Source organism: Camellia sinensis, chromosome 12 (genome assembly GCF_055761805.1).
Source record: "Camellia sinensis isolate YWXY chromosome 12, ASM5576180v1, whole genome shotgun sequence".
Classification (NCBI taxonomy): Eukaryota; Viridiplantae; Streptophyta; class Magnoliopsida; order Ericales; family Theaceae; genus Camellia; species Camellia sinensis.
In genome coordinates, this window is record NC_138972.1 from 59,738,883 (window position 1) to 59,763,783 (window position 24,901).

The following is a 24,901-nucleotide window of genomic DNA, read 5'->3' on the forward strand; positions in this document are numbered from 1 at the left end:
ACCGGGTGTAATATTTACACCAAAAAATTTCTCAAAAACTATTTATCTAGCAAAAGATTTCAACAACCCTAAAATTAAAATTTAATTGAAATTCAACCCAACCAATTCTTCTCCAACCCTAACCAACGTCGCATAAAAAAAAAAAAAAATGGTTTCAACTTAGAAATTAAGTTGTCGTTTGGCAATTGACTTTTTTAATTAATTTTTTAGATTTTTTTGACTATTTTAACTTGAGATTAAAAATTTATTTATTTAGTTTGTTTTTTTTTTTTTTTACTTTTGTGAAAAAAAAGTAAAATAATTACGATTTAAATATTAATTTAGATGTAATATTTTATCTTATTTTATTTTATTTTTTGTATTTTTTAACCAAAACATCCCTGCCAAACAAAAAAAGACATACCTAGTATACGAAACTCCCACATAAACAAAATTTGAGAAAAAATTAATATGCACAACCTTAGAGCATCCGCATCAAAATCACCAAAATAACAAAAAATTAAAATATAGAGACACTGTTCATCAAATTCTCCCTCCATTGACCTTAGCAAATTTTTTTTAAATTAACATTTTCTTAGATTTGCTACAGTGTCTCAACAAGTTGTTGAGACACTGTTCATTTGTTATATGATTTTTTTATTATATTTTCTGTAGAAAAACTAAGCAAAAAACTGTAAAGCGGTCGTCCACCCGAATTTCCCTCGGACATCCCATCAGATGTCCATGAGTTGCCTATAGCAAAGAAGGAAAAATGCCAAAAAATAGCTTAACCGGTCGACCCGCCGATTGACCGGTCAACAACAAATTTTTTACTTTTTACTTTTTATTTTTTTAATTTTTTTTAAAGAATTGTTTACTTAGCACCCTATCAATTTAATAAGAAAAGAAAGAATAACTAATGAAAATAAAAAATAAAAAATGAATTTTAAGTTAAATTTACCTAAAAATTTGACGAGCTTCATCTTACCATCAAACGATGAGACTTTTTACGACTCGAACTGTGAACACCAAACAAAGCCTAATTATAATTTTGTTTTGTCTTAGTTCAGTCATCACTCCGCCGGTTGGACGGTTACACTTCCTCCCCGAGGTGTCATCATCAAGTCTCTTCCTCTTCTTCTTCTTCTTCTTCTTCTCTCTCTCTCTCTCTCTCTCTCTCTCTCATCCTCTGAATTGAATCAGCTAAACCCTAGAAAATTTTCCATCTGAATTTTCTCTGAGTCGTTGTTCTTGCAAACCCCTCTTTCCTTCTCTGCTTTTCCTATCCGACCAGCTCTTCCTGGCACATCCTAGGGCTTTCAAGCTCACCGGAAACGAGGAAATCACCAAGTGCTCTGTCGCTGCGGAATTCTCTCACTTCTCCTCCGGAAAATCACAGTATTTACAGGTGGGTTTTGCTAGGGTTTTTTTTTTTCTTGGTTGAGCTAATTCATGAGAATTTAAAATTTTGAAGTACATTACTTGGATTATTTGTCTTTTTGTTCTAAATTTCACTGACGATGAAAAGAGTTTTGTAACTATTGTTGTGAATTTTGCTGTAAATGGTAGTGAATTTTGCTGAGTTTTCGGAACGATTCCAGTGGCTGGTAGTGGATATTGAAAAATAAAATTTTTGACGGCTTTTCTGTCACATTTTCTCATTGATTATTATATTTTTTTAAGGGAAAAGGCCCAAAAGTTGTAATTTTTTTTTGGATAGTTTATATATGGGAACAGAAGCAGCTTTGGTTGAGTGTAATTTTACAGGTAAAGAATGGTTGGTTGATCCTTAAAAGGCTTCTAATCAGAGAAAATGTGGTTGAAGAAGCCACATTGTTTCAGGAAAATGGCTCACCAAATTGGATTGGGAAGTCGATTTTCAATTATAGGATGTAAAATATTTCCCACATAAAACTCTTTCCAAATATCGTGTGAAACCAAACGGGCAGAAAATGTGGAAAATAATTTTCAAAATATATTTTTAATCGAAGCAAATGGAGCATAAGGTTAATTCGAACAGTGGACAAAAATTAATGCATATCTCTGCTAAAATGTATGTACGATATGCAAAACTAAAATTTGTTTCTTTTTCCATATCACACTAGCTGTATATCGCATGCCATTTTGGTGGCATGTATTTACACTGGTTAGAGTGGTGTAGATATGTTGCATATGCATTACGCCATCATTAGAAACAATAGTTTACTATATTATATTGTTTGTTCATGAAAAAGTTGACAATTGAACAAATGAGTACTGTGTGTGCAATTGCACACTAAGTTACCTAATTCGGGTGTTAGGGGTGCCAAATCACGCTTCCGTTCACAAAATTGAGGGTGAAATCTGATCAAATTCATGGATTTCTCAATCAAATGCGAATTTTGTTTAGACCACTCATTATATGCCACGTGTTGAGCTATGAACTTCACAACGTAACACTATCCCCGCCTTCCTCATGAAATCTTTGAATAAAAAGTAGATGAGTACGAAAACAGACTTAAGATGAATAAGAAAACAAGCAGTGCATATGCTGCTAAGCTGCTACACGAAGTCACCCAATTCGTTAGTATAGGTTGGGGACGCGGATTGAATTCGTTAATAGATGGTTTTCTTCAAATTCTTTGCAAATTTGTGAATTCATTAGTTTGGATTTGCGAATTCCTTTTATAAATTCGCGCAGCCAATTATTTACTGGCACATCCATCTAATCATGTGGCACCATGCGTGATTCACTGACTTAAAGTAATTCCCGTGCCACACCCACGCACAATTAACTGACTTAGAAGTAATAAAATTGCAAAGTATAAGGATTGAAATCACCACCTGGCATAGAATCTACCATTTGAACATGATAAATGTCAACCAAACCAACCCCCATACTTTATTGAATGAACAGATGAAATTATATATATATATCATAATTATAGAAAACAAGCACACAAAAAAAAAAAAAAACATATATAACAAGTATTTATAGCTTAATATCTTTATAAATACTTAATAATAAAAATATTTGGTTATATTATAATATAAAATATTTAAAATATAAAAATATAAACACTGTTGTGACGCTCTCATTGTTATGGATTTTGAAAATTGACACTCTCATGTTCTAGCTCCTGTTCTCGCACCCCTGCACCCACACCCGCACCTGCACCCTGAATTGGTGACTTAGCTACTACACTTTCATGTAAATGTTATATGCTCTTTTTATTGTTATACATTAATGAATACAAGTCATATTTTATATTAATTAAAATTAGTCACTTCATACAAAAATTGATACATAAAAGAATTTTAAAATTTTTCGTATTATGTATAATATATATATTATACGTATATAGGCATTTTGAAAGAGCTTCTGCTCTTGGACTATTTTAGACAAGATGCTCTCCCACTCTCACTCTCTCTCTTTCGCAGATCGGTGACTTAGATTGCATACATAGATGTGTCTACATGTACCTTATGAAGTTTTCTTGTGGAAAGCTTCAATTATTACCCTTTTCCTGTTTCTTTTTAATTTTCTCCCTCCTTGCGTCTAGGTCTTTTACCCTGATCTTGTTATCATATCCAAGCAGGGAAGCACTTAATTTTAGGGTACTATTATTTATTAATACTGACACTTGTTTGTATGTGACATCATGTGATATACTGCTGATACCTGTAATGGCGAGCCCTGCTCAAGAAGGAAAAAGGTCAATGAGGGTAAACTTGTTTTCACATAATAAATTAGACATATAAACTAGTGCAGACAAGGTTCGGAAAAAATTACATCCTGTAGAAGTTATCGTGTTATTACTTCGAGCTAATTTTGTTGGATGCTATTTTCTATCCTGAGAGTGATGCTCATCCCATTTGTGATCTTATGTAAAATAGCACATGTGAAAGTGGGTTACTATGATGTGATCAAAAGATGCTAAATGCAAGACATCGACACATTGGTCCGACTAACCCAACACTATTTTTCTAGGGCTTGGGAAGGTTGTTTTAGCCCATAGGACCAGGCCGGGCTGGGCCAACATTTTGAGCCCGAAATATTAATGGGGTGGGCTTAGGATTTATATTTTCAACCTAGTTCAGCCTGGCTTAGCCCAGTATTAGGCCTCGTTTGGCAAGTGACTTTTTTAGCCAAAAGTCAAAAAGTTACTAAAAAAACTAAAAAGCCAACAACCTATACCAAAAAGTCAAAAATTTTATTTTCTCTTTGCTTTTTGCACATCTTTTCGTAAAAAGTCAAAAAGTCATCTCAAACATATTAGTTTTTTTTACATCATATTTTAGCCAAAAAATAAAAAAGTTACTAAAAAAGTCTGTTCCCAAACGAGGCTTTAGATTAATTAATGTATTATTTATTTATAATACATTAAAATATATATTTTCTGTTAGGATATAACTTTATTGTTGTTGATTTTATTGAACTCACATTTGTTGTGATGTGTGATTGAATTTATTTAAGAAATCCTTCAATTTATAGACAAAATCTTTTAATTTATAATGATGTTAATATATTTATTTAAGAAATATAATGTGTGATTGAATTTAATTATGAAATGATTTAATTTTTTTAACATATAGCCCGATGGATGGACATGGGATTTTTAATTACTTTTTGGATTGCACTTGGGTAGATATCAAGGCCCGATGTTAGGGCCAGGTCGGGCTTGGACAGACTCAAAGTTCTTTATTATGTAGTGCCGGCCTGGCCCGACGTTTGTCCACCCCTAGAACAAATACTCTTTAATTTCCAACCTTTCATACCTTTTGCTAATGCTGAAAGCAACAATTGTGGAAATATTTTGTGGATGGAAGAAATATACGGAAAAATAGATCATGGTAAATGACTTCAAAAGACTTCCTTATGGGGGTTTTCCATTGTGATGCTTTGCCGCTTGTTAGAGGTTGATCTTTTTCTGGCTTAGCACATTGGTTTATTCAGTTAGTTCTTTTTACTTTTTATGTTTTAATTGAAATTTTATTTATTATAATTAATGTTATATGCAGGTTTTATCACTCCTTGCTTTTTTGGAGTTACTATGCTGAAAAACTTCGAGTACTGGTCAAGTTACAGTACTTACTGAATACATATATATAGAGAGAGAGACAGAGAGAAGAAGAGATGGATGTTGAAACAATAAATGTAGAGAATGTGGGTCGTTATGTTGAAGTGGATGAAGGAGATGCTGAAATTAATGAGCAGCTAGTGGCGGGCTCTGATAATTGTGTCGAGAATTTACTATTGACCCAGGAAGAGGTTGGGATTGATGAGCCGCATCTGGGTATGGAGTTTGAATCTGAAGATGCTGCCAAGACTTTCTACGATGAATATGCAAGACGTGTGGGTTTTAATACCCGTATCGGTCAGTGTAACTGTTCTGAGCTTGATGGTAAAACTAATGCTATAGAGTTTTTATGTGCAAGGGAGGGCTTGAAAAAGAAAAATTCTGAAAGCTGCAATGCCATGCTAAAGATTGAAAGAAAGGATCCAGACAAATGGCTTGTTATAAAATTTGTGAAGGAGCATAGCCACTCTACTGTGACTCCCAGTAAGGTGCATTATCTCCGACCTCGCAGACCCTTTGCTGGTGCTGCAAAGACCATGGATCAATCTTACAGTGAAGAGGGCGATCATTCTTATTCTAAGGCCCGGGCTTCATCCAATGTTAGCACGCATGCTTCCATGGATGGCAGTCATTTGTTGGTTGAACAGAATCGTGCAAATCCTCGGGCTAAAACTCTTGTTCCCAGACGAACCCAGAAGAAGAAGGCCCTTGGAGATGCTCAGAATCTCCTAGACTATTTGAAGAAGATGCAAGCTGAGCATCCGGGCTTTTATTATGCAGTGCAACTTGATTCGAGTAATTGCCTGACTAATGTTTTCTGGTCTGATGCGAGGTCTAGAACAGCTTACAGTCATTTTGGCGATGCAGTTACTTTTGATACAACATATATAATAAACAACTACGTGGTGCCATTTGTTTCATTTACGGGGGTGAACCATCATGGCCAGATGGTGTTGTTTGGGTGTGGTCTAGTTGTAGACGAGTTGGAATCATCCTATCTGTGGCTTTTTAGGACTTGGCTCGCTGCAATGAATGACCGGCCACCCCTTGCTATTACAACTGACCAAGATAAATTGATACAGTCAGCTGTTTCTAAGGTGTTTCGTAGTGCTCGTCATCGTATCTGCAAGTGGCACATTTTGAGAGAAGGGCAGAGAAGGTTGGCTCGCGTATGTAATACTCATCCTACTTTTCAAGGAGATCTATATAACTGCATTAACATGACTGAGACAATAGAAGAGTTTGAATCATCATGGAGCTCCATCATTGATAAATACCATCTTATGAAAAATGATTGGCTTCAAGGATTGTACAATGCTCGCAAACATTGGGCCCCTGTATACTTTCGGGATACCTTTTTTGCTTCATTTCCTTCAGACCAAGGGAGTGAAGCTGCCCGTTCCTTCTTTGATGGGTATGTAGATCAAGAGACTACCTTGCCATTGTTCTTTAGGCAGTATGAAAGGGCTTTAGAACAAAGTTTTAAGAAGGAAATAGAAGCAGATTTTGATACAATACGCTCCACACCAGTCTTGAAGACACCATCACCTATGGAGAAACAGGCAGCAAACCTTTATACCCGGAGAATATTCATGAAATTTCAAGACGAATTAGTTGAAACTTTCGCCTACACTGCAAATAGAGAAGGGGGTGATGGATCATTCGGCACATTTAGAGTTGCAAAATTTGAGGATCAGCAGAAAGCATACATGGTCTCATTGAACATTCCTGAGATGAGAGCAAGTTGCAGCTGTCAGATGTTTGTATACTCTGGAATTCTTTGTAGACATGTATTGACAGTTTTCACTGTTACCAATGTTCTTACACTGCCACCCCATTACATTGTGAAGCGATGGACAAGACATGCAAAAAATGGGGCTGGCTCAGATGATAAAGGCATCGAAGTGGAAGCTTCTGAGTCTTTGACCTCACGGTACAATATTTTGTGTCGGGAAGCCATGAGGTATGCAGAGGAAGGGGCAATATCTGTGGAAACATATAATGCGGCAATGAATGCCATCAGAGAGGGTGGGAAGAAGGTTGCTGTTACAATGAAAAATGTTGCGAGGGTTACACCCAAGTCGCAGGTCTGTGGAAGCCAGGAGGATGGTAACAAGGAAATACATGTTCAGACAACGGATATGACTCCATTATTATGGCCCCAGTTAGAAAAAGTAAAACCTCTACCACCTTGGTATGGTTCAGATTTGAATCGAGTTCCATGGAGGTCTCATCAGGATGAAGCAGCACATAACTTCAACAATAATAGTTTTGGTGCTCATACACCCACGCCTCAAAAAAGTCTTCCCTTCATGGCCCCTCTATCCCTTCAACAAGATGATGGCCCTCCTGATAACACGGTATGAAATGAGGCCACATGAATTAGATTTTGTTTAGTTGTTGAAGTGGTATAAAAAACAAGAATTAGATAATTGTGGGCATGAAATAAATTTGGGCACTTGGCCTCTTTTAATACTCATTCTCTATGCAGGTTGTTCTTCCCTGTCTCAGGTCCATGACTTGGTTCATGGAAAATAAGAACCTAAGGCCCGCCAAACGAATTGCTGTCATCAATTTTAAGGTATGTATGTTTTATTTACGAGTTAATCTCCTTATTGCAAGCCAGGTTGATTTTGCATTACTCATTTTGTGCCAAGTTATAACTTTTTCTTTAGATACCAACATATTCAATATTTTAGGGTTGAAAACAGATCTATATTAACTCGGTATAAAACAATCTAACGAAATGAGAATTTGAGGTCTTTGCTACCTTGAAAGGGGACGAGATTAATAGTTTATTCATGCAACTTATGAATCCATTTTTTTGTAATTTGTAATGCTCTATTTGGGTCACTAGAATGAAGTGGAATAGAATGATCATTCCATCATAATGCTCATTCTTACATTTGTTTCATTAAAAAAATAATAGAAAATGTATTACAAATGGAATCATCATTCACTATTGTAAGGGAATAGTCATCTCATAGGGAGGCCAAGGATTTTCATTCCATCTTGTTTCATTCAAGAGAACCAAACACTACATAAGAGTTTGAAATTCGGTAAAGGATAGAAAACAATAACAAAAGGAAGGGAAGAGGGGGGGGGGGGGGGGGGGGGGGGGGGGGATTGATACTTGGATTTGTGCCCACTAATTGACCAGAAACATTCCTTTCTATTTGTTTCCCTCTTCAGCTTCAAGACAATAGCAAGGGTCCTTCAGGTGAGACAGAAGTGAAGTTTCAGCTCTCTAAAGTCACACTGGAACCCATGCTTAAATCTATGACATACATTGGTCAGCAGTTGGCAACACCGGCCAATCAGGTTGCCGTGATAAATTTGAAGGTATGCACATCTTACTTGATTTCAAATTGTAACTTGTAGTCATTAGCTTCATATCATTAAAAAAATTGGTACTTTAGAGTTGTTCACAATTATTAAATACAGCAGATAGGACGGATGGGATCCATGTCCTTGGCACAAAGTACTGAGCTTTGGGGTTGTTAAGTTGAGTTGAGTTGAGAGGGTTTTATTAATTAATTAGATATGGGTAGAAAATCAAGTTCAAGAGAAACTTAGTGCAATACCAAATAGCTGAGGGCTAAAGTGATTAATGGTGGATTTTAAATATCCAATGATCTGATGTGGAGTTTTACCTTTGTTCTCTTGTTTAAGTCATTGTAGTTTAATGGTGAAACTGGAGGGATCTTAAAGACTCTAGTGCAGTTGCTGTGTCCTGAGAAGCTTAGTATGAGACTACGAGTGTGGAATGTGGGATTGGAGCAACTAGTTTGATGCAATTACAAGTAATTCAGAGGAGTGGCTGACCTCAAAGATTTCAGCCTTAGTATAGTTGGGAGCCTGTGCAAGATCTTAGCTTTATGGTACATTGTGTTGGAGATGGAACATCTAACATATTTCAGATGGGTTCTCATTAGAATGATTGTTAAGAGCTGGGCAAACTTGAGGCTTTCTTGGAGTTATTTGTAGATTGGCTTTCAAGATGGTGTTGGTCCTCTAAATCAGGACTGATTTCCATGTTTTGTTGGGACAGTTGGCTTGGGGATTACATAGAGAAGATGCCTTATTGCATCTCCTTTGCTTTTTAATTGATGCCATTCAATGCCCCTTTTTTTGGTTCTTCTTGAAGTTCTAGATGCTGTAGATGTGGACATTTGCATCTTCACTTCCATTTAATGCAGTATTGAATGTCACTCTATACCCAAGTAGTGAAAAGAAAAAAGACAGTTTTTAAAATCAACGTCGAAGTAGAAACTTCACTCCACACATTTCTGACTAATTGTTCTATTATCAACACAATATTAGTTTCCTGAAGACACACCAAGTCCGTCCTCCTGTTCCAAAGTAGACACTTCACTCCCACTTTCTTATCCTCCATGTTCAGCTTCCTCACATTCCAACTGAAATCCTCATTAAAGTAAACAAATTGACTACCCCATCTGATTCATTAATAGTTGACGGGACATGCCAGGATTCTCAATTCCCTCTGCCTCTTGTGCCTATGTTCTCCAGTATTTTGCACCTTCCTCGGAGATCTTGCCACCATTTTTTTTTTGGTGCTTCAATGGCTTCAAAAAACTGTTACCTTCCTCCTCCATGCCCTCCTAACAGAAGCCCGCTAGAGCCTTTAACTTTCTTTACAGCCCATGCAGAGACTTTCACCCCCTAGATTTCCCCCTTTGTCAGAAGGTGTACTTCTCACCCACTTCGTTCATGACTTTAACCAAATCCAATGTCCTGTTCTGGCCTAATCATTGCTAAGGGACCAACCTCTGTTATATCCCCTTCTTTTGCTCCTTGATTGCTCTTCCACTCCCCCAGACGCATCTTTTACAAATTCATTCCAATCCAAAGAATATTTCGAATTTTCAAACCATCCCCTCTCTATTATCCCAATCCCAAGGTAGTAGCTTGATGCAAGCATAGACCTTAGGGCTACAAACGAGCTAAGCCGAGCCGAGCTTTGCTGAGTTCGAGCTCGGCTCGTTTGCTTATCGAGCTCGTTTATTGAGCTCAAATTCGATTCAACTCAGCTCGTTAATATTAATGAAACTCGAGCTCGGCTCTTCTTGGCTCGATAAGATTTTTTTTAATATTATTTGTATTGTTTAAATAAAAAATGTTATTTGTATTATTTAATATATAAATGATATATTAATTATATAATTTAAATAAAGATGAACGAGCCGAGCTTATTCGAGGTCGAGCTCGAGCTCTGTTCGGTTCGATTACTAAATGAGCCGAGCTGAACCTAGCCTGTTCGTGAATAGCTCGGTTCATTTGCAACCTTAACAGACCCCCTCGTCAAAAATAAAACACGTGCTAACAACCTCCTCCCTTCACCACTTCCTTCCCTTCTAGAAAAGATCTCCTTATCCTCTTCAGCCAAACAAGCTAGGGGGCCAAATCTGCAACCCTGGTCAAAATTGGGATCAGAACTGAAAGCTAAACATATCTCTGTTTCCGTTCCATCTGCGGCCTCTAGTTGGGGCCTTTTACTTGAATTCCCCAATTCCATCTTTGAATACCATGCCTGGTACTAGCAAAGTCACATTTCAGCCTCCGTTGTCAGTCTCCTTCTATTTGACACTTTACCTTTGCCTCTTCACTGTTGAGCCTTGCCGCTATTGATATTGCCTTTTTTCTGTTGAAAGCCATCAATTGTGTCAGAACCTCCTAGATGCCCCAATCTCCTTGTGTTTTGTTCACAGAACGACCTACAAAACTAGGTCCTTTAGTGTATTGCCCTGTTCTGGAACAATGACTGTTACTCATGTTCTCACTAGGTCTGCCCTTAATAGATTTTGGGCTCCATTAGAGAAGCCCAAACCCCCCATTCCTTGCCTTTTGCCTGCTAGGTCGTGCCCTAAAACTGGGGTTCGGGCCTTCCCAACCCACTTTGGCTCACTTCCTCCTCTACAGGGGCCACCTTAAGGAACTTGGTTGACCCTCTTTATTAGGCCCATTCATCAAGTCCATCCCCACCTCTGGTCTTGAAACCCAAACACCATTGTCTCTTCCCTATATTACTTGAACTCTTCTACTTCCCCTAGTATACTCGTGTCCTTTGGGTATGACAAGGATAAAAGTGTGGGATATGTATCTAACACCCGTACCCAATTTAGATACTTGGATCTTTTAATTTTATATTGTAATTGAAGAAGAAGATGCTTGCATTTTCTAGTAAATAAATATTTCTATCTTCCAACATGAATGAGATATATAAATTCCATATTTTCCTTACTTTCCATTTATTTTGAAATACATTTCTAATAATTTACATCTTATCTAAGAATATTTTGCAATATACAAATATATGTAAGTGTTTAAGATGTGTTTTGATACCCATGCCTAACTTTTAGATGCATATCGTAATATCCTAAGATTTATGTTTTGAAACATCTGACCGCTTAAACATGCACCCTCACCTATTATTTGTACCCTAGTCTCTGTAACATGGCCCTATTTGGTAGAACTTTTCTTAAGCTAAAAACTGATAATTAGAAAATAGAAGCTAAAAGCACTCCTTCCCCAGTTTCAAAATAATTAGCTTTTCTTAGCTTATATAAGCTATTTTATCTAATAAGCTATAAGCAGAAGCTGCACCAAACAGTCCCAAATTAAAATAAGCTATAATCACCCATAGTTGTTTCCACATGGATCCCATCTTGGCTCTCCATCTCTCCCTTCTAGGTGCAACCTACCCCCTTTAGAAATTTAAACACCTTCTCCATAAGCTTCTCTCATGCCATGTGTTTCCCCAAACACTGTAGCCTTTGGTGGACTACTCCCTTGTGATCGCTAGGCAACACTTTCAATTCCCATTGTCTTCTTCAGGTTCGACCATTTCTACATCTCCGGTCACAATTCAAATTTCCACCTATCACTCAACCATTTTGTTTGTGTGTGTCTATCTATATATTGTTTGAAAATAATAATAATAATAATAATAAGTGTGGTCATTATCTATTTGGCTTGGTTAAAATATGTATATATATATATATATATATTTAGGCTCTTATTTATTCTCTTACTCCTGTCATTGTTTATCTTATATATAATAGTTAGTGATTGATTTTTTGTATAATATAAAGTCATTAATTATTAAAATAAAATGTAAAAAACTCAGTTTATAGTGATTTAAAAATATGAAATATATTGGATCATACTTAAAAATTTACAAAAATTTATCAATATTTATTTTTAACCCAATAAATATGATCATGGAAAAAAAATATGCATATTTGTAAATTTTTTTCAAATTGTGCAAAAAATAAAAAAAAATTCACGGTTCTGGTTACCGCAACCGTTACACTACGGCCTTTACACCCCGCAACCGTAACCGCGCCACCGCCACCGTTACGGCGACGGCGACCGCAACCGCAACTGCTTTTCAGAATCTTGGTTCCAAGGCATAAATCAACCAAAATCGGGCATATTGTATCTCCATGGACCCATCTTGACACCAAAATCTGGTGTCCTAGACATCTCACCAACATCTTTCTCTACCAAAAACAGCTTCTCTTCATTTCCTTGTTAGTTCAACAAAACCTTAGTTGCACGAAGCGGGAGCAAGAGCGGGAACGGGGGAACGTGGCCACTTAGAGGAGTCGTAAATTAGGAGCGCTTATATATTACTTTTATTAATTATATTTTATTTATTATAATAAATAAGGAATAATAAATTATGTTAAAATAAATAAATAAATAAAAATTAGATATTTTATTTTATAAATTTTTTAAGAATTTTTTTATTATATATGATTTAAATAGATTTCTTTTAAATAATTAGATGATTTATTTTATTTATTATATGTTAAAAAGTTAAGAAATAATAAATTCTGTTAAAAAAAAAAAAGAAATAACAAATAAAAATTATATTATATATGATAAAAAAATAATTTTTTATTTTAGATATAAAAATTATATTGTTTATGATAAATTATATTATATAAAACAAATATGAAAACAAAGAGGGAGAGAGAGAACAGAGAATAGATTGAGAGAGAGAAGCAAACAGAGATGAAGGGGATATCGAGAGAGAGAGAGAGATGAAGACAATCGAGATCGACAGTGAGATAAGAGAGTAACAGAGACGATCGAAGACCTGAGAGACGAAGACGATCGAGATCAATAGTGAGAGAAAAGAGGGATGAAGACGATCAAAGCCCTAGTCGAAGCCCTAATCGCGATTCTCTTGCATTAGAAGCGCGATTCTTATGCGATTCTTCCTTAGAAGCGCAAAATCGCGCTTCTTCATTAGAAACATGAGTTCCTTCAATGATTCCTGCTACTAAGAACAAAACCTCCACAAACCTCCCCAATCCTTCTGAAAACTGTTTCATTCCACAAATGCACAGGCAACCTAATCACTCCAACATAATTGTTTAACAATTCAGATCTTTAGCCCATGTGATCATATTATTGTAGATGAGAGCAAATCAGGAACAAAAGAGCAAGCCAAATTACGAGACAATCACATAGACGATGCAAAAAACACGAATGCACCTTGATCTTTCTCATTGAATCCTTCAAGAACTCCTTTCAATAACTATATGAATTTGATCATGTTTGCATTTAACATGCATTTTCTTATCCTAAAAATTGAATAGTTATATGAAATAATGATAGATAAATGAACCAACCCCATCTTTGTTGACTTTGCTTTTTGTTTGCATTTATTTTTTTAGCTCTATTCTGCTTAATTAATTTCACTTAAATCAATTGAAATAAGTACATAAAAAAATCAAACGAGTAGTGATATTAAATGAAATACATATGAAAATGAAATAACGAAATAAATAAATAAAAACCTCATTTTTTTGTTAACAAAAATAACTAAACTTTTTTGGGGTAAATACTAGGAGTCAACCACATTTTGCCACTAATTAAAAAAAAAAAAAGAAACTAAATTCAATACCTGCTAATATCATAACAAATCTTGCTTTTACTAGATCAAAATAGAAGCATCTATTGCTTTAATTGATAATGTATTGTTCTAGTAAAAGGAAGAATTGTCTGGCATTGCAAAACCCATTTTACTAGTCCCACCTCATCTCTCTCTCTCTCTCTCTGGTATGAACTTCTCTCTGTGCTAACCAAACCAACCATAGCCGCCAAACTCTACCATCACCACTACATGCCAACACCTCAGGTCACCATCGTTTCCCCGCCCGAATTCGTAATATCTCTATCTTTGTTAGTTTGTCCTAGCAGGCTAGCGCGGCCGAACTCCACCATGCCCCATGCCCCATGCCCCAGACCCCCTCCCCACCCAAATTCTTAATCTCTCTCTCTCTATAGCTTGCCTTTTCTTTTTCTCCGATATGCCATCTTTTTTGTACATCCTTGATTTTATCAATAATATCTCTATTTTCATGTAAGAAATGATTTTTTTCCTGCAGAATGATCAATATATTTCTTAGTTTCTTGTCAGAAATGAGTTACAGTGATACCAGGTTCAATTTATTTTGCACTATCTTATCCAATTTGTAAATTAAAAGTTAAAAATTGGTAAGGACCTAGAATATGCAGTTTTGTTTATAGCTATGAGTACACTATTTTGTTCATAGAGATGTATCATGTAAACAAAGGATTTTGATGGAAAATATAGCTCTGGATACGGCTGAATGGAAAATAATATTTTGTAGTTTTTCAAAATAAGGCTTTTGAGGGTTTGACTTGAAATTTACTTATGTTCATGCATGTACTGTTAGCATTGATTTTTTTTCAAAAAATGATTATTTGTTTTCCAGCTTCAAGATTCTGAGGCAATTTCGGGGGAAACAGAGGTGAAGTTTCAAGTCTCTAGAGATACTCTTGGAGCTATGCTACGATCTATGGCCTATATTCGCGAGCAACTTTTGAACAATGTAAGCATATAATCCTTTGTATATTTGCCATTGTTAAGAGAGTGTTTGAAATCCTGGGTAGTTTTTATTTCAAGTCAAGACCAACAGGGACAGTCACATAGTAGAAAATTGCGTTCAGCTGATCCCAGCGAGTTTAAATAACAAGAGTAGGTTAGTATTTTTTTTTAAATATTGGGACTTTTGCACAATTTGACCCCAATAAAATCTCTGAGAATAAATAAAAAATGACGTCACTTCTTGATAACAAAAAATGTGGTTTCTTTCTGAATCTTCTCTTTCTTTTTAGGCCATGCCATGCCAAGTAAGAGTGCTTGGATCCTGTAGCTAATATCTCCAAATTCTGTAAAATGTATTTAAAAAAAAAAAAACTTTTAGACGACATTTACTGACCTTAAACAGCTGAAGTGCAGAACAATGGTAGATTTTAGATGGCCCAAATTGAATTCAGTGTTCAGTTTGGTATAATGAGGACAACCTGGAAAGTGGCATTCTGATTATGAAAACAAGTATTATGGTGATAGAGAAGCTTCTTAAAAAAAAAGAAGCAGAAGAGATGTAGAATTCTTCAAAGACTATGAGTTTTTAGAAGATATTATAGTGCTGTTTATTTATTAACATTGCAGGATTTAAATGATTCCATAAAATGCACAATATCGTTATTGGTTTCTTAAGGGGTGACATGTGGCACCTTCCATGGTAGAAGGGTTCTGTTTCATGTTTTATAGTTAAGTTACTGGAATGGCAGAAAACTAGCTGATAGAGAATATGGGCACAACTATTATGGATTGATGAATCCTAAGTAGAAGGTCAAAAGGTAGTCGGAAGGGTTAATAGTTGTTTTATGGTTTTAGAATAAAAATGTAAAGAAACTATGAGTTGGTTGTAATTTAAATAGCAAAAATCTTATTGCAGTCGAAGGAGGAAGAGGAAAATATTCTTCTGGGATCCTCACCTTGAAGTCCCTTGGCTTCATTTATTAGGATTAGGTCGTACCACATATCAAATGATCTTCAATTCTCTGGATCTCATGATGCAGCACCACTAGATGTAATACAAGTTTATTAGACTGTCAGGATTTGACTAGTGAAAAAATGGCCAAGGCTTGTTATGTGAACAGGATATTGGTGGAAAAATTGAGGCTGTTTAGTGGTTAGTAGTTTGTACCCATGAATTAGATATTGGTGTTTCAGGATTTCAAGAGGACTAGGCTTTAAGTTTCCTTGAGGGAGAGGATAAGCTCTGTTTTTTCTTTTTTGCCGTGCAATAGGATGTTAGTAGGTTAGTAAGTTTGGTTATGACAACCAGTAGTTCGATGTTTTTCTATATGCTCAAACTCCAAACCCCCCTCTACAAACCTAGAGGTGCAACCACTTAAGCTACACTCAAGTTCGAGGATGAGCTTTGCTGAGTAGAGTTTATTATGATCAAAAGAAAGCTTAAACAAATCTGTTAGTTGAAGATTTGGTGCAGAAAATTGAAAAGAAAAGAGGAAGAAACTAGGAGTCACTCCTAGAATCCTTTAGGCATGAAACTTGGGGTTGGGATTGCAGCACACAATCCACAGAAGAGATTCAAAGATTCACAAAATTCTCCAAAATATGTTCATCATTGAATTAGGGGCATAACATTGCTGTAGTAGAGTTTGAAGGCTTCCAACACCAACTAGGACTAGAATTTCTAAAATAGGAACATTTAAAATTTTGAGAAACTCTGAACTCTTGACTTCAAAAACCTAGCTAATACCAAAGGAAAACTCTATTCATAGAAAAAATACCTCAAGAATGATGTAGCGATGTTAAATAAAAGCCATCACCATGGTGTTTTGATTTAAAGTGACAGGTCTACATTGAGCAACACCATTTTGTATAGAAATTCTGAAGTTTGTATGTCACTACTCATCCCAATTAGATCCAAGACCCATGGTCAACACAGCGGCTCGTTCGGAGTAATGTGTGAAAATTACAAAAAAATTCTTGACCTTTAAATCATTAAGAACCTATAACAAAACTCAAATAAAAAATGGGTAATTGTATTTGCACACCACAGAAATTCTCAGTACACACCATTTGTATTGTTTGGATATCAACTTCCAAACAAAAATCAAATGTTCAAACATCAACTTTTGTACAAAATTGAATTGTTCAAGTATAAATCCCAGGCAATAGTTGATATCCGAAAAACTGACTTTTGTTCAGAAGTTGATGTCTGAACATTTGATTTTTGTTCAGAAATTGATATCCAAACAACATAAATGGTGTATACTGAGATCAATGAAGCATGGGTACTTCAACAAACATGCTGTACCAGTACCCGGTACTTACCGGCGTATGGTATTTTGTATTTTACTTCTGCATACATTCCGGGTACATGAAACACGTACTTAAATTTTTTCTTCTTAATTTTTAATGTACCCTGACGTACCTATTATATACCTATGCCATACCATACCTCACTCGAAACAATATTTTCTTAAACTATGGAGATAAAATTCCTTTCACTAGACTTCTTTTTTATTTTTAGTTTATACTTAGTATGATTTTAAAATTAAGTTATGATTTGTAAGTTATTTAATATAATAACATTTAATTTTGGTTTGTACCTTTACTTTTAGCCAAGGTTTTGAAAAGCAGTTGCGGTCGCCGTAACGGTGGCGGTGACGCGGTTGCGGTTGCGGGGTGTAAAGGCCGTAGTGTAACGGTTGCGGTAACTGGAACCGTGAATTTTTTTATTTTTCGCACAATTTGAAAAAAACTTACCGATACGCATATTTTTTTTTTATGATCATATTTGTTGGGTTAAAAATAAATATTAATCAATTTTTGTAAATTTTTAAGTATGATTCAATACATTTTATATTTTTAAATCACTATAAACTGATTTTTTTACATTTTATTTTAATAATTAATGACTTTATATTATACAAAAAATCAATCACTAACTATTATGTATAAATAAACAACGACAAAAGTAAGAGAATAAATAAGAGCCTAAATATATATATATACATATTTTAACCAAGTCAAATAGATAATAACCACATTTATTATTATTATTATTTTCAAACAATATATAGATAGACACATACAAACAAAATGGTTTAGTGATAGCAGCTGAAATAGAATAGCATAGGTCTTACAGTTTCAACAAATCAATAACATGTTCTTCATCTTCCCTTTTCTCTCTCTCTATCTCTTGGTCTTCCATTTTCTCTCTTTATCTTCCCTCTTCTCTCTATCCCTCTTCCCCCATTTTCAACTTTTTTTTGTCTGTTTTTTCGGAAGAAACAGTTTGAAACCGTTACGTAACGGTGCGTAACAAGCCGTTACGGCACCGTTATGACCGCTACGGCAGCCGCTACGGCCGGCACAACTGTGAATCTCAATCACACTGCAAAAGCGGCCGTAACGGGTGGCGGTAACGGCCAAAACCGTTACGTAACGGTAGCGGCCGCTTTTTAAAATCTTGCTTTTAGCTTTAAATATTAATTGTAGGTTGGATCTTAACAAATTAATACATTTAATTAATTTTTGCATTAGTCCAAATTAATTAAAAGTAAATATTTTTTATAAACGTACCAAAGCCGTACCTGTATCCTATATATCATACACGTACCCGTACCCATACCCATACCCATACCCGTGCTTCATAGACTGAGATGAAGTGTGGTGGCGAATAGAATTACCCATAAAGAATAAGTAATACTAAAAAGACTAAAAACTAAATTATTCTAGATCCCAAGTGGGCCTGGCATCATCGAACACATGCCAAATCAATGCTTGAGCCTTAGAAGCATTTTTGCCACGCCATTTGTAAACTTTAGCATTACCATGCCACTTATCTCCATAATCTCATCTACCTTTTATTAAATGAACCAAATGTTGATATTACTGGCTTGCTGGGTTTCCCTGCTGCTAGTGGGACTAGCAAGTTGAAAAGACTACATAATTTTGGCTATCTAGATATGAGAAATACCATAGATAAATATATTTGAGATAACCTATGCTCCACCACAACTGCAGTCATGTCTGACAACTTAAGGAATTACAAAAATACCTTCGATTCCGAAACTACCAAAAGAAGAAAATAGGGAAGAGGGGGGGGGGGTGGGGGGGGGTTAACAGTGTCCCACTTCGCAACATACTAACTTAAAACAAACATAAAATTCAGTGTCGAATACTACTAAATCTTGGTTACAAAAGGCTAAAAAGCACACTCAACTTAAAATTTATGCATTGGCCAATTTCTTCTTACCAGCCTTTTTTTTTTTTTCTTCAGAATTCCTTCAATAAATGTCAACTTGCTTTATGCAAATTCATTTTCAAACTTGGTACAGCTCCAAATGGGATAACGGAGTTAAACTAGAGTAGAACTAACTATAGGTTAACTGTGGAAAGTATATCCTATATCTTCACCCCTTGATGTATATTTCTTCACTACTTGACATTAGCACTATAAGTTATCATATCTAGTTAGAAAAAAAAGAAGAAAAAAAAAAGAAAAAAAGAGTGGGGCATTACAAATTGTATCTACGAGGTTGGAATTATTAAAATTGAAGACTAATCAACTGTGTATACACAGATTATTGTATGTGCATATATAGATTAAGTATGTTTTTTAGTGTAAAATATATAAGAAGTAAAAGTTGAAGATTTCATTGTACTTGTAAAATTTTCAAAAACAGTCGAATTAATTTCAATCTGTTGAACCAAGTTTAAGTTATTAAATATGTTCCTAAATGCTAACTGAGTTGAATCCCAGCATAGGAGAAAAGAAAACATGAAAGGTAATTAATATGAATTTAATTATGATTCATCATTCTGGTACGGTTTTTTCTCCCTTGTACAGCTGTGCCATTAACTCTGCAGTCAAAACTCTGTTTGTTTAGCAAATTAGTTTAGTTGGTTTTTGTTGGACCACTAATGATTTTATAATTTGAACTAGGATGTGCAGTTCAAAATTTTTGATGTTTCCTTTAAATTATATTTTGATCCTCTCTGAGGTCATTTTAATTAAACTCTCAGGTCATTTTATTTGTTAAGGCTGTTTGGGTCAAGGATTTGAGTGGAGATTTCTAGGAGGGAAATGAAAAGGAAATGAAAAAGTGGGGGAAATTTCTTTTTCCCTCCCTTTTTCCTTGCCCTCTACAAATTCCTCTTCAAATCTTTGATCCAAACACAGCCTAAGTGAACTCAGTTTTCCTTTCTTTTCTAATAACTACTTCTGATGTTGTGGCAGCAGGCTGAACCACAACTGCAGCCATCCCTTAAGAAGCCGAGACAGTGAAATAGGTGAATGTGCTCCTTTGTACATTATTGGTAGAGTCAAGAGTGCCTTGGAATCTTCTTTTATGAGTTAGTTGATTATGTTTATAATGTCCACCACCTTAGTTGCTTTAATTGATTTGGGGAATGAATTCCCTTGGCTCATGTTTAATGATCATGTCAAATGTTTTCCAGTGTAGCTTTCAGTGTTACTTTAACATATTTGGTCAAAACAAAAATAAAACATAATAAGCCATCAAGTTCTTTCTGGTTGCGGTGATTTAATATCTTTGTACAGTTTGGAGTTTGTAACATAATTACCAAGCTCCTTTTTACTCTCCGTTTGTTTAAACCTAGAGCGTTTTTGCTTGCTTCTACTACTGTTTCAATTATCTGTTCCGAAACAAATAAGAAAGATTTGGTTACATATTTCCGAACAAATAAACAATGTTTGGGCCTGTGTTCTTAAATTTCTGTTATATGTTCAGAATTTTAGTCCCGAAAAAGCGACGAACAGTTTTTATTATTTTCGTCAATTTTTTCAAAAAACTTACCTTTATAAAACTAATTTCTTCTGAGCTAAGAACACCATCAAAGTTATGAACTTCTTTTGAGTTTTTATTGTTGTACTTGTGGTTATTGAAAAAACTTTCACTCATTGTCATTGTCGGAAAGTGTATGTAATCAAATGGTTATCACTGTTGTCGTTAGAATATTGTCGCTAAATAGTTTTCAAGGTTTTGAGGGTATATAGGTTTTGAAAGTGAGATTTGGAGATGGATGGGTAGTGATGGAGGTAGATGCTTTTATAAATCTTAACTCATAATGTAGTGGGAGTGTGAGTTTAATTGTGAGATGGGGTGTTTCCAAATTATTGATATCATTTTTAGTAGTTTCAATTGGAGTTATTATTGTAATAAAAAAAAAAATTAAAAAATAGGGGTTCAAAATAATTGATGGGGTAACACCACTCATTACAGATCAAAGAGGTTTGTGGTTTAAAATATTGAAGAGTTGGTTATTATAGATGGATAGAAAAACTATAAAAGAAGATAAGTTGAGATAGGCGAAATGTATTTTAGTTGAAAGAGAATACTTAGGATAATTTTAAATAATTGCTTGTATATAGTTATTTCATTTTCATTATGACAAAATTAATTAAATTAATCTTGCAATTTATAAGTAAATTATGGAGTTGTTCTCTATTAATGTCAATTTCATACAATTTTTGTTTTTGGATACATGGGAAAGAAAATTCATATATTTCAAATCCACATCCATCCAAAGAGGCTGCTAGTAAATACATAAACTAACAAATATAAATCAAAACTCTTATTCAACTCCCCCTGATCAAGTGCTTGCCAATTCCGCTATGGTGGGTGGAAACACTTTATCCCGTAGAGTCAAAGAAGGGTTTATTACACTTTCTACCGTCAACTATTACTAAATTATCTATTTAGTCCCTTAATTATTGATTGAGTTAACTAAATTTCTAAAGTATATAAATTAAAATCTATTTAGTTCTTAAACTATCAATTAAATTTATTAAATCTCTAAACTATTTAATTCAAAACTATTTAATCCCTAAAAAATTATAAAAATAAAATAAAAGTCCATAAATATTATAAATTAGTAAAAGACTCTACCTAATTAAAATTTTATTTAAAAAAAACCTTAAAATTTTATTTTGTCTTCTACAATAGCTACTTGCTTTTATCTAGTATTATATGTTGAATTTTGCCTGCAATTTCTAATTGATTGTCTTTAAGTTTTTCTTTAAGTTCTTTTAATAACTTAACTAATGTATTATTTTATTCTATTATTATTTAAAATGAAGTATTATTGTTTAAATTATTTTATTTTACTTCTTCAATGTATCTAATACTGGTATAATTTTATTGATAAGATTGAGAAATCAAGTTCTGATACTAATTTAAAGGGTAAATTACATTTTGCCCCCCTAAAGTTTCACCCATTTTTCACTTTGGCTCTTTAAGTTTGATTTTTCTCACTTTCGCTTTTCATGTTTACAATTCTTCTCACTTTGGTCCTTCATGTTTGCAATTATTCTCACTTTGGTTTTTTAAGTTTGATTGTTCCCACTTTAGCCCTTCATGTTTGTAATCCTTCCCACTTTGGCCCTTCATATTTGCGATCATTCCCACTTTACTCCTAGACTAACTTTCATAAAAAAAAAAAACTAACAGAATTTGTTACATCACTAACACATTAGCTCCATATGTGATGTAAAAAATTCACCAAAGATGCAAGAAATAAAAAAATAAAAAACAAAAAAAAAAAGGATTTTTTTTAGTCTTTAGTGAACTTTTTTTTCAAATTTATTCATAAACATTATTATATTATAGATGCATCTAAATTAGATGCAACTAAAAAAATAAAAACAAATTTAATTAAAAAAAGAAAAAAGCTCACTGAAGACGAAAAAAATGATGGTAAACTTTCCATTTCAGAATTGACAATACAAGTGTTTGAGTCTGTATATTTTCATTTTTTTTGTCTTTAGTAAATTTTTTTCTTTTTTAGTTAAATTTGTTTTTATTTTTTTAGCTGCATCTAATCTAAATGCATCTATAATGTAATAATGTTTATGAATAAATTTGAAGAAAAAAAAAAGTTCACTAAAAAATTCAATTTTTTTTGTTTTATATTTTATATTTTTTGCATCGATAGTGAATTTTTTACATCACACATAGAGCTGATGTATTAGTGACGTGGCAGATTCTGTTGGTTTGGATGGAAGTTCGTCTAGGAGTAAAGTGAGAAAGATTGCAAATATGAAGAGCCAAAGTGGGATGGATTGCAAACATGAAGGGCCAAAGTGAGAAAATTTATACTTAAAGGGCCAAAGTGAGAAGGATTGCAAACATGAAGGATTAAAATGAGAAAAATTAAACTTAAAGGGCCAAAGTGAGAAATGGGTGAAACTTAGGGGGCAAAGTGTAATTTACCCTAAGTTAAATACACAGGAAAGCAAAATACATTTTAAAGACAAAATAGGAATTTAAGATTTTTTTGGAATAAAATCCTAAGTAAGTAGAGGGGTCATTCTATTTACACACTACTTTTTCTCTCAAGACAAATCATTAATTAATTTATTTTTTATTACAATTTTAACCTTAAGTGAAATGACTATAGATGACAAGTTATGATACACACCATTTGTGTATTTACCATAAAGGACAAGAACCAATATAATATAATTCATCATTTTCAAACTTGTTTCTTACATATCTTCTCTGTCAAGAATCTAAAAACCCTAAAACCAAAATCAAAAACCCTTCAACAAATAATAAAAAATATAGTAGTATTGAAGATTTTAATTGTATTCAATGAAGGATGCATCTGACAATTCTCATTCGGAAGAATGGTGCAATGAAAAAGTTTTTTTTTTTTTGTCATTTTTGTCTTCGTTTTCGTATATGAGTGGTAAATCATTGTTCGGCTAACCAGAGGTAAATAATATATCATTGTTCGACAAACTACAATTGAACAAATTACATATGTTCAACAAACTACAATCGAACAAATTACATATATTCAACAAACTATAATTGAACATATTCCATTTGTTCGACTATCGAAAACTGAACAAATGTGTTCGGATTACTACGGTCGAACTATTTCATTTAATTCAATTCTGCACTTCCGAACAGTTATAATTTTTTTTTTTTTTTTCAAAACTGTGCATCCGTGGAATGCAATAATGTTGGATCTGGGGTCTTGTTGACTACACGAGTCAATTTATTACTAATGAGGTAGTCTCATGTTAAAAATTAATATTTTTTTCTTTTTGTTTTCGAATGTTTAATGTTTAATGACTTTGTTGAGCACTAACATAGTGTTCATCGCTTGAAATTGAGAATGGAGGGGGGAAGATGGACGAAGGTGGGTGTATAGGGGTGTGTGAGTGAGTGAGGGTAAATATGAGAGTTTGTGTGTATATTGTTGTGAATGGGTGTGTGAGTAAAGACAAATATGTAAATTTATGGTGTGTGATGAGCAAAATATATATTTATTAAATTATTAAAGGTGTTCTTTTAGAAGTTGGTTTGCCTTGAGATAATTTATAGTGTGTAAATAGAGGCATCCTAAGTAGAGTCTTTGACTAATTTATAATACTTATAAGCTTATATTTTATTTTTGTAATTTGTTCATGGATTAAATATTTTTGAATTAAATACTTTAAGACTTCAATAAATTCAATTAATAGTTTAGGAACTTAATAGACTTTGATTTATGGGTGATTCTATTTACACACCATTGCTTCTCTTAGTCCACACCATTTACTATTTTTTTTTTAAAGAATTCTTCCTGTATCCCTCAGCAAATTACTCTTTTAGACACTAATCTCACAATTCACACGCCATACCAGCTACCCCCAACAGCCACAGCCACAACCACAACTACTACCACCACCGACCACAACCACTACCGTCACCATCGGCCATAGCCATTGCCGTTGCCGCTACCTCTTTTCCAGCATCCATTTCTTCTTCTTCTTCTCCTCCTAGATCTAGGGTTCAAATTTGGATGTCAAATCTAGGTTTAGGATGGCGGCGACAGCCGCCACCACCAATCAACTCTTCTTCTTCAAATCTCTCTCTCTCTCTCTCTCTCTCTCTCTCTCTCTCTCTCTCTTACTGTGTGGTGAAGTTATGGGGATAGGAGGATTGCGAAGTTGTCGGGTTGT

At 34.3% G+C, this 24,901-nt stretch overlaps 1 protein-coding gene across 2 annotated transcripts; it reads left to right on the top strand.

Annotated features, from left to right (window-relative positions):
• Positions 1-939: 939 nt before the first annotated feature.
• LOC114296757 (protein FAR1-RELATED SEQUENCE 3) lies at positions 940-20,475 on the top strand. 2 transcript variants are annotated; one of them, XM_028241083.2, is made up of 6 exons: positions 940-1,387; positions 4,981-7,399; positions 7,531-7,620; positions 8,232-8,381; positions 14,813-14,929; positions 20,165-20,475. In XM_028241083.2, exons 2-6 carry the CDS (start codon positions 5,096-5,098, stop codon positions 20,210-20,212), a joined length of 2,709 nt encoding a protein of 902 aa, XP_028096884.2. In that variant the 5' UTR covers positions 940-1,387; positions 4,981-5,095; the 3' UTR covers positions 20,213-20,475. The 2 variants fall into 2 exon arrangements, with proteins under 2 accessions (XP_028096884.2, XP_028096885.2); XM_028241084.2 differs by having other exon boundaries at positions 20,168-20,475.
• Positions 20,476-24,901: the final 4,426 nt, after the last annotated feature.

What these genes read in the sequence shown, in the direction of transcription:
- LOC114296757 (XM_028241083.2), top strand. Translation starts at nt 5,096, where the DNA reads ATGGATGTTGAAACAATAAATGTAGAGAATGTGGGTCGTTATGTTGAA. An exon ending in TTGCTGTCATCAATTTTAAG is followed by an intron (nt 7,621 to 8,231) that starts GTATGTATGTTT and finishes TTCCCTCTTCAG; the next exon opens with CTTCAAGACAATAGCAAGGG. An exon ending in TTGCCGTGATAAATTTGAAG is followed by an intron (nt 8,382 to 14,812) that starts GTATGCACATCT and finishes TTTGTTTTCCAG; the next exon opens with CTTCAAGATTCTGAGGCAAT.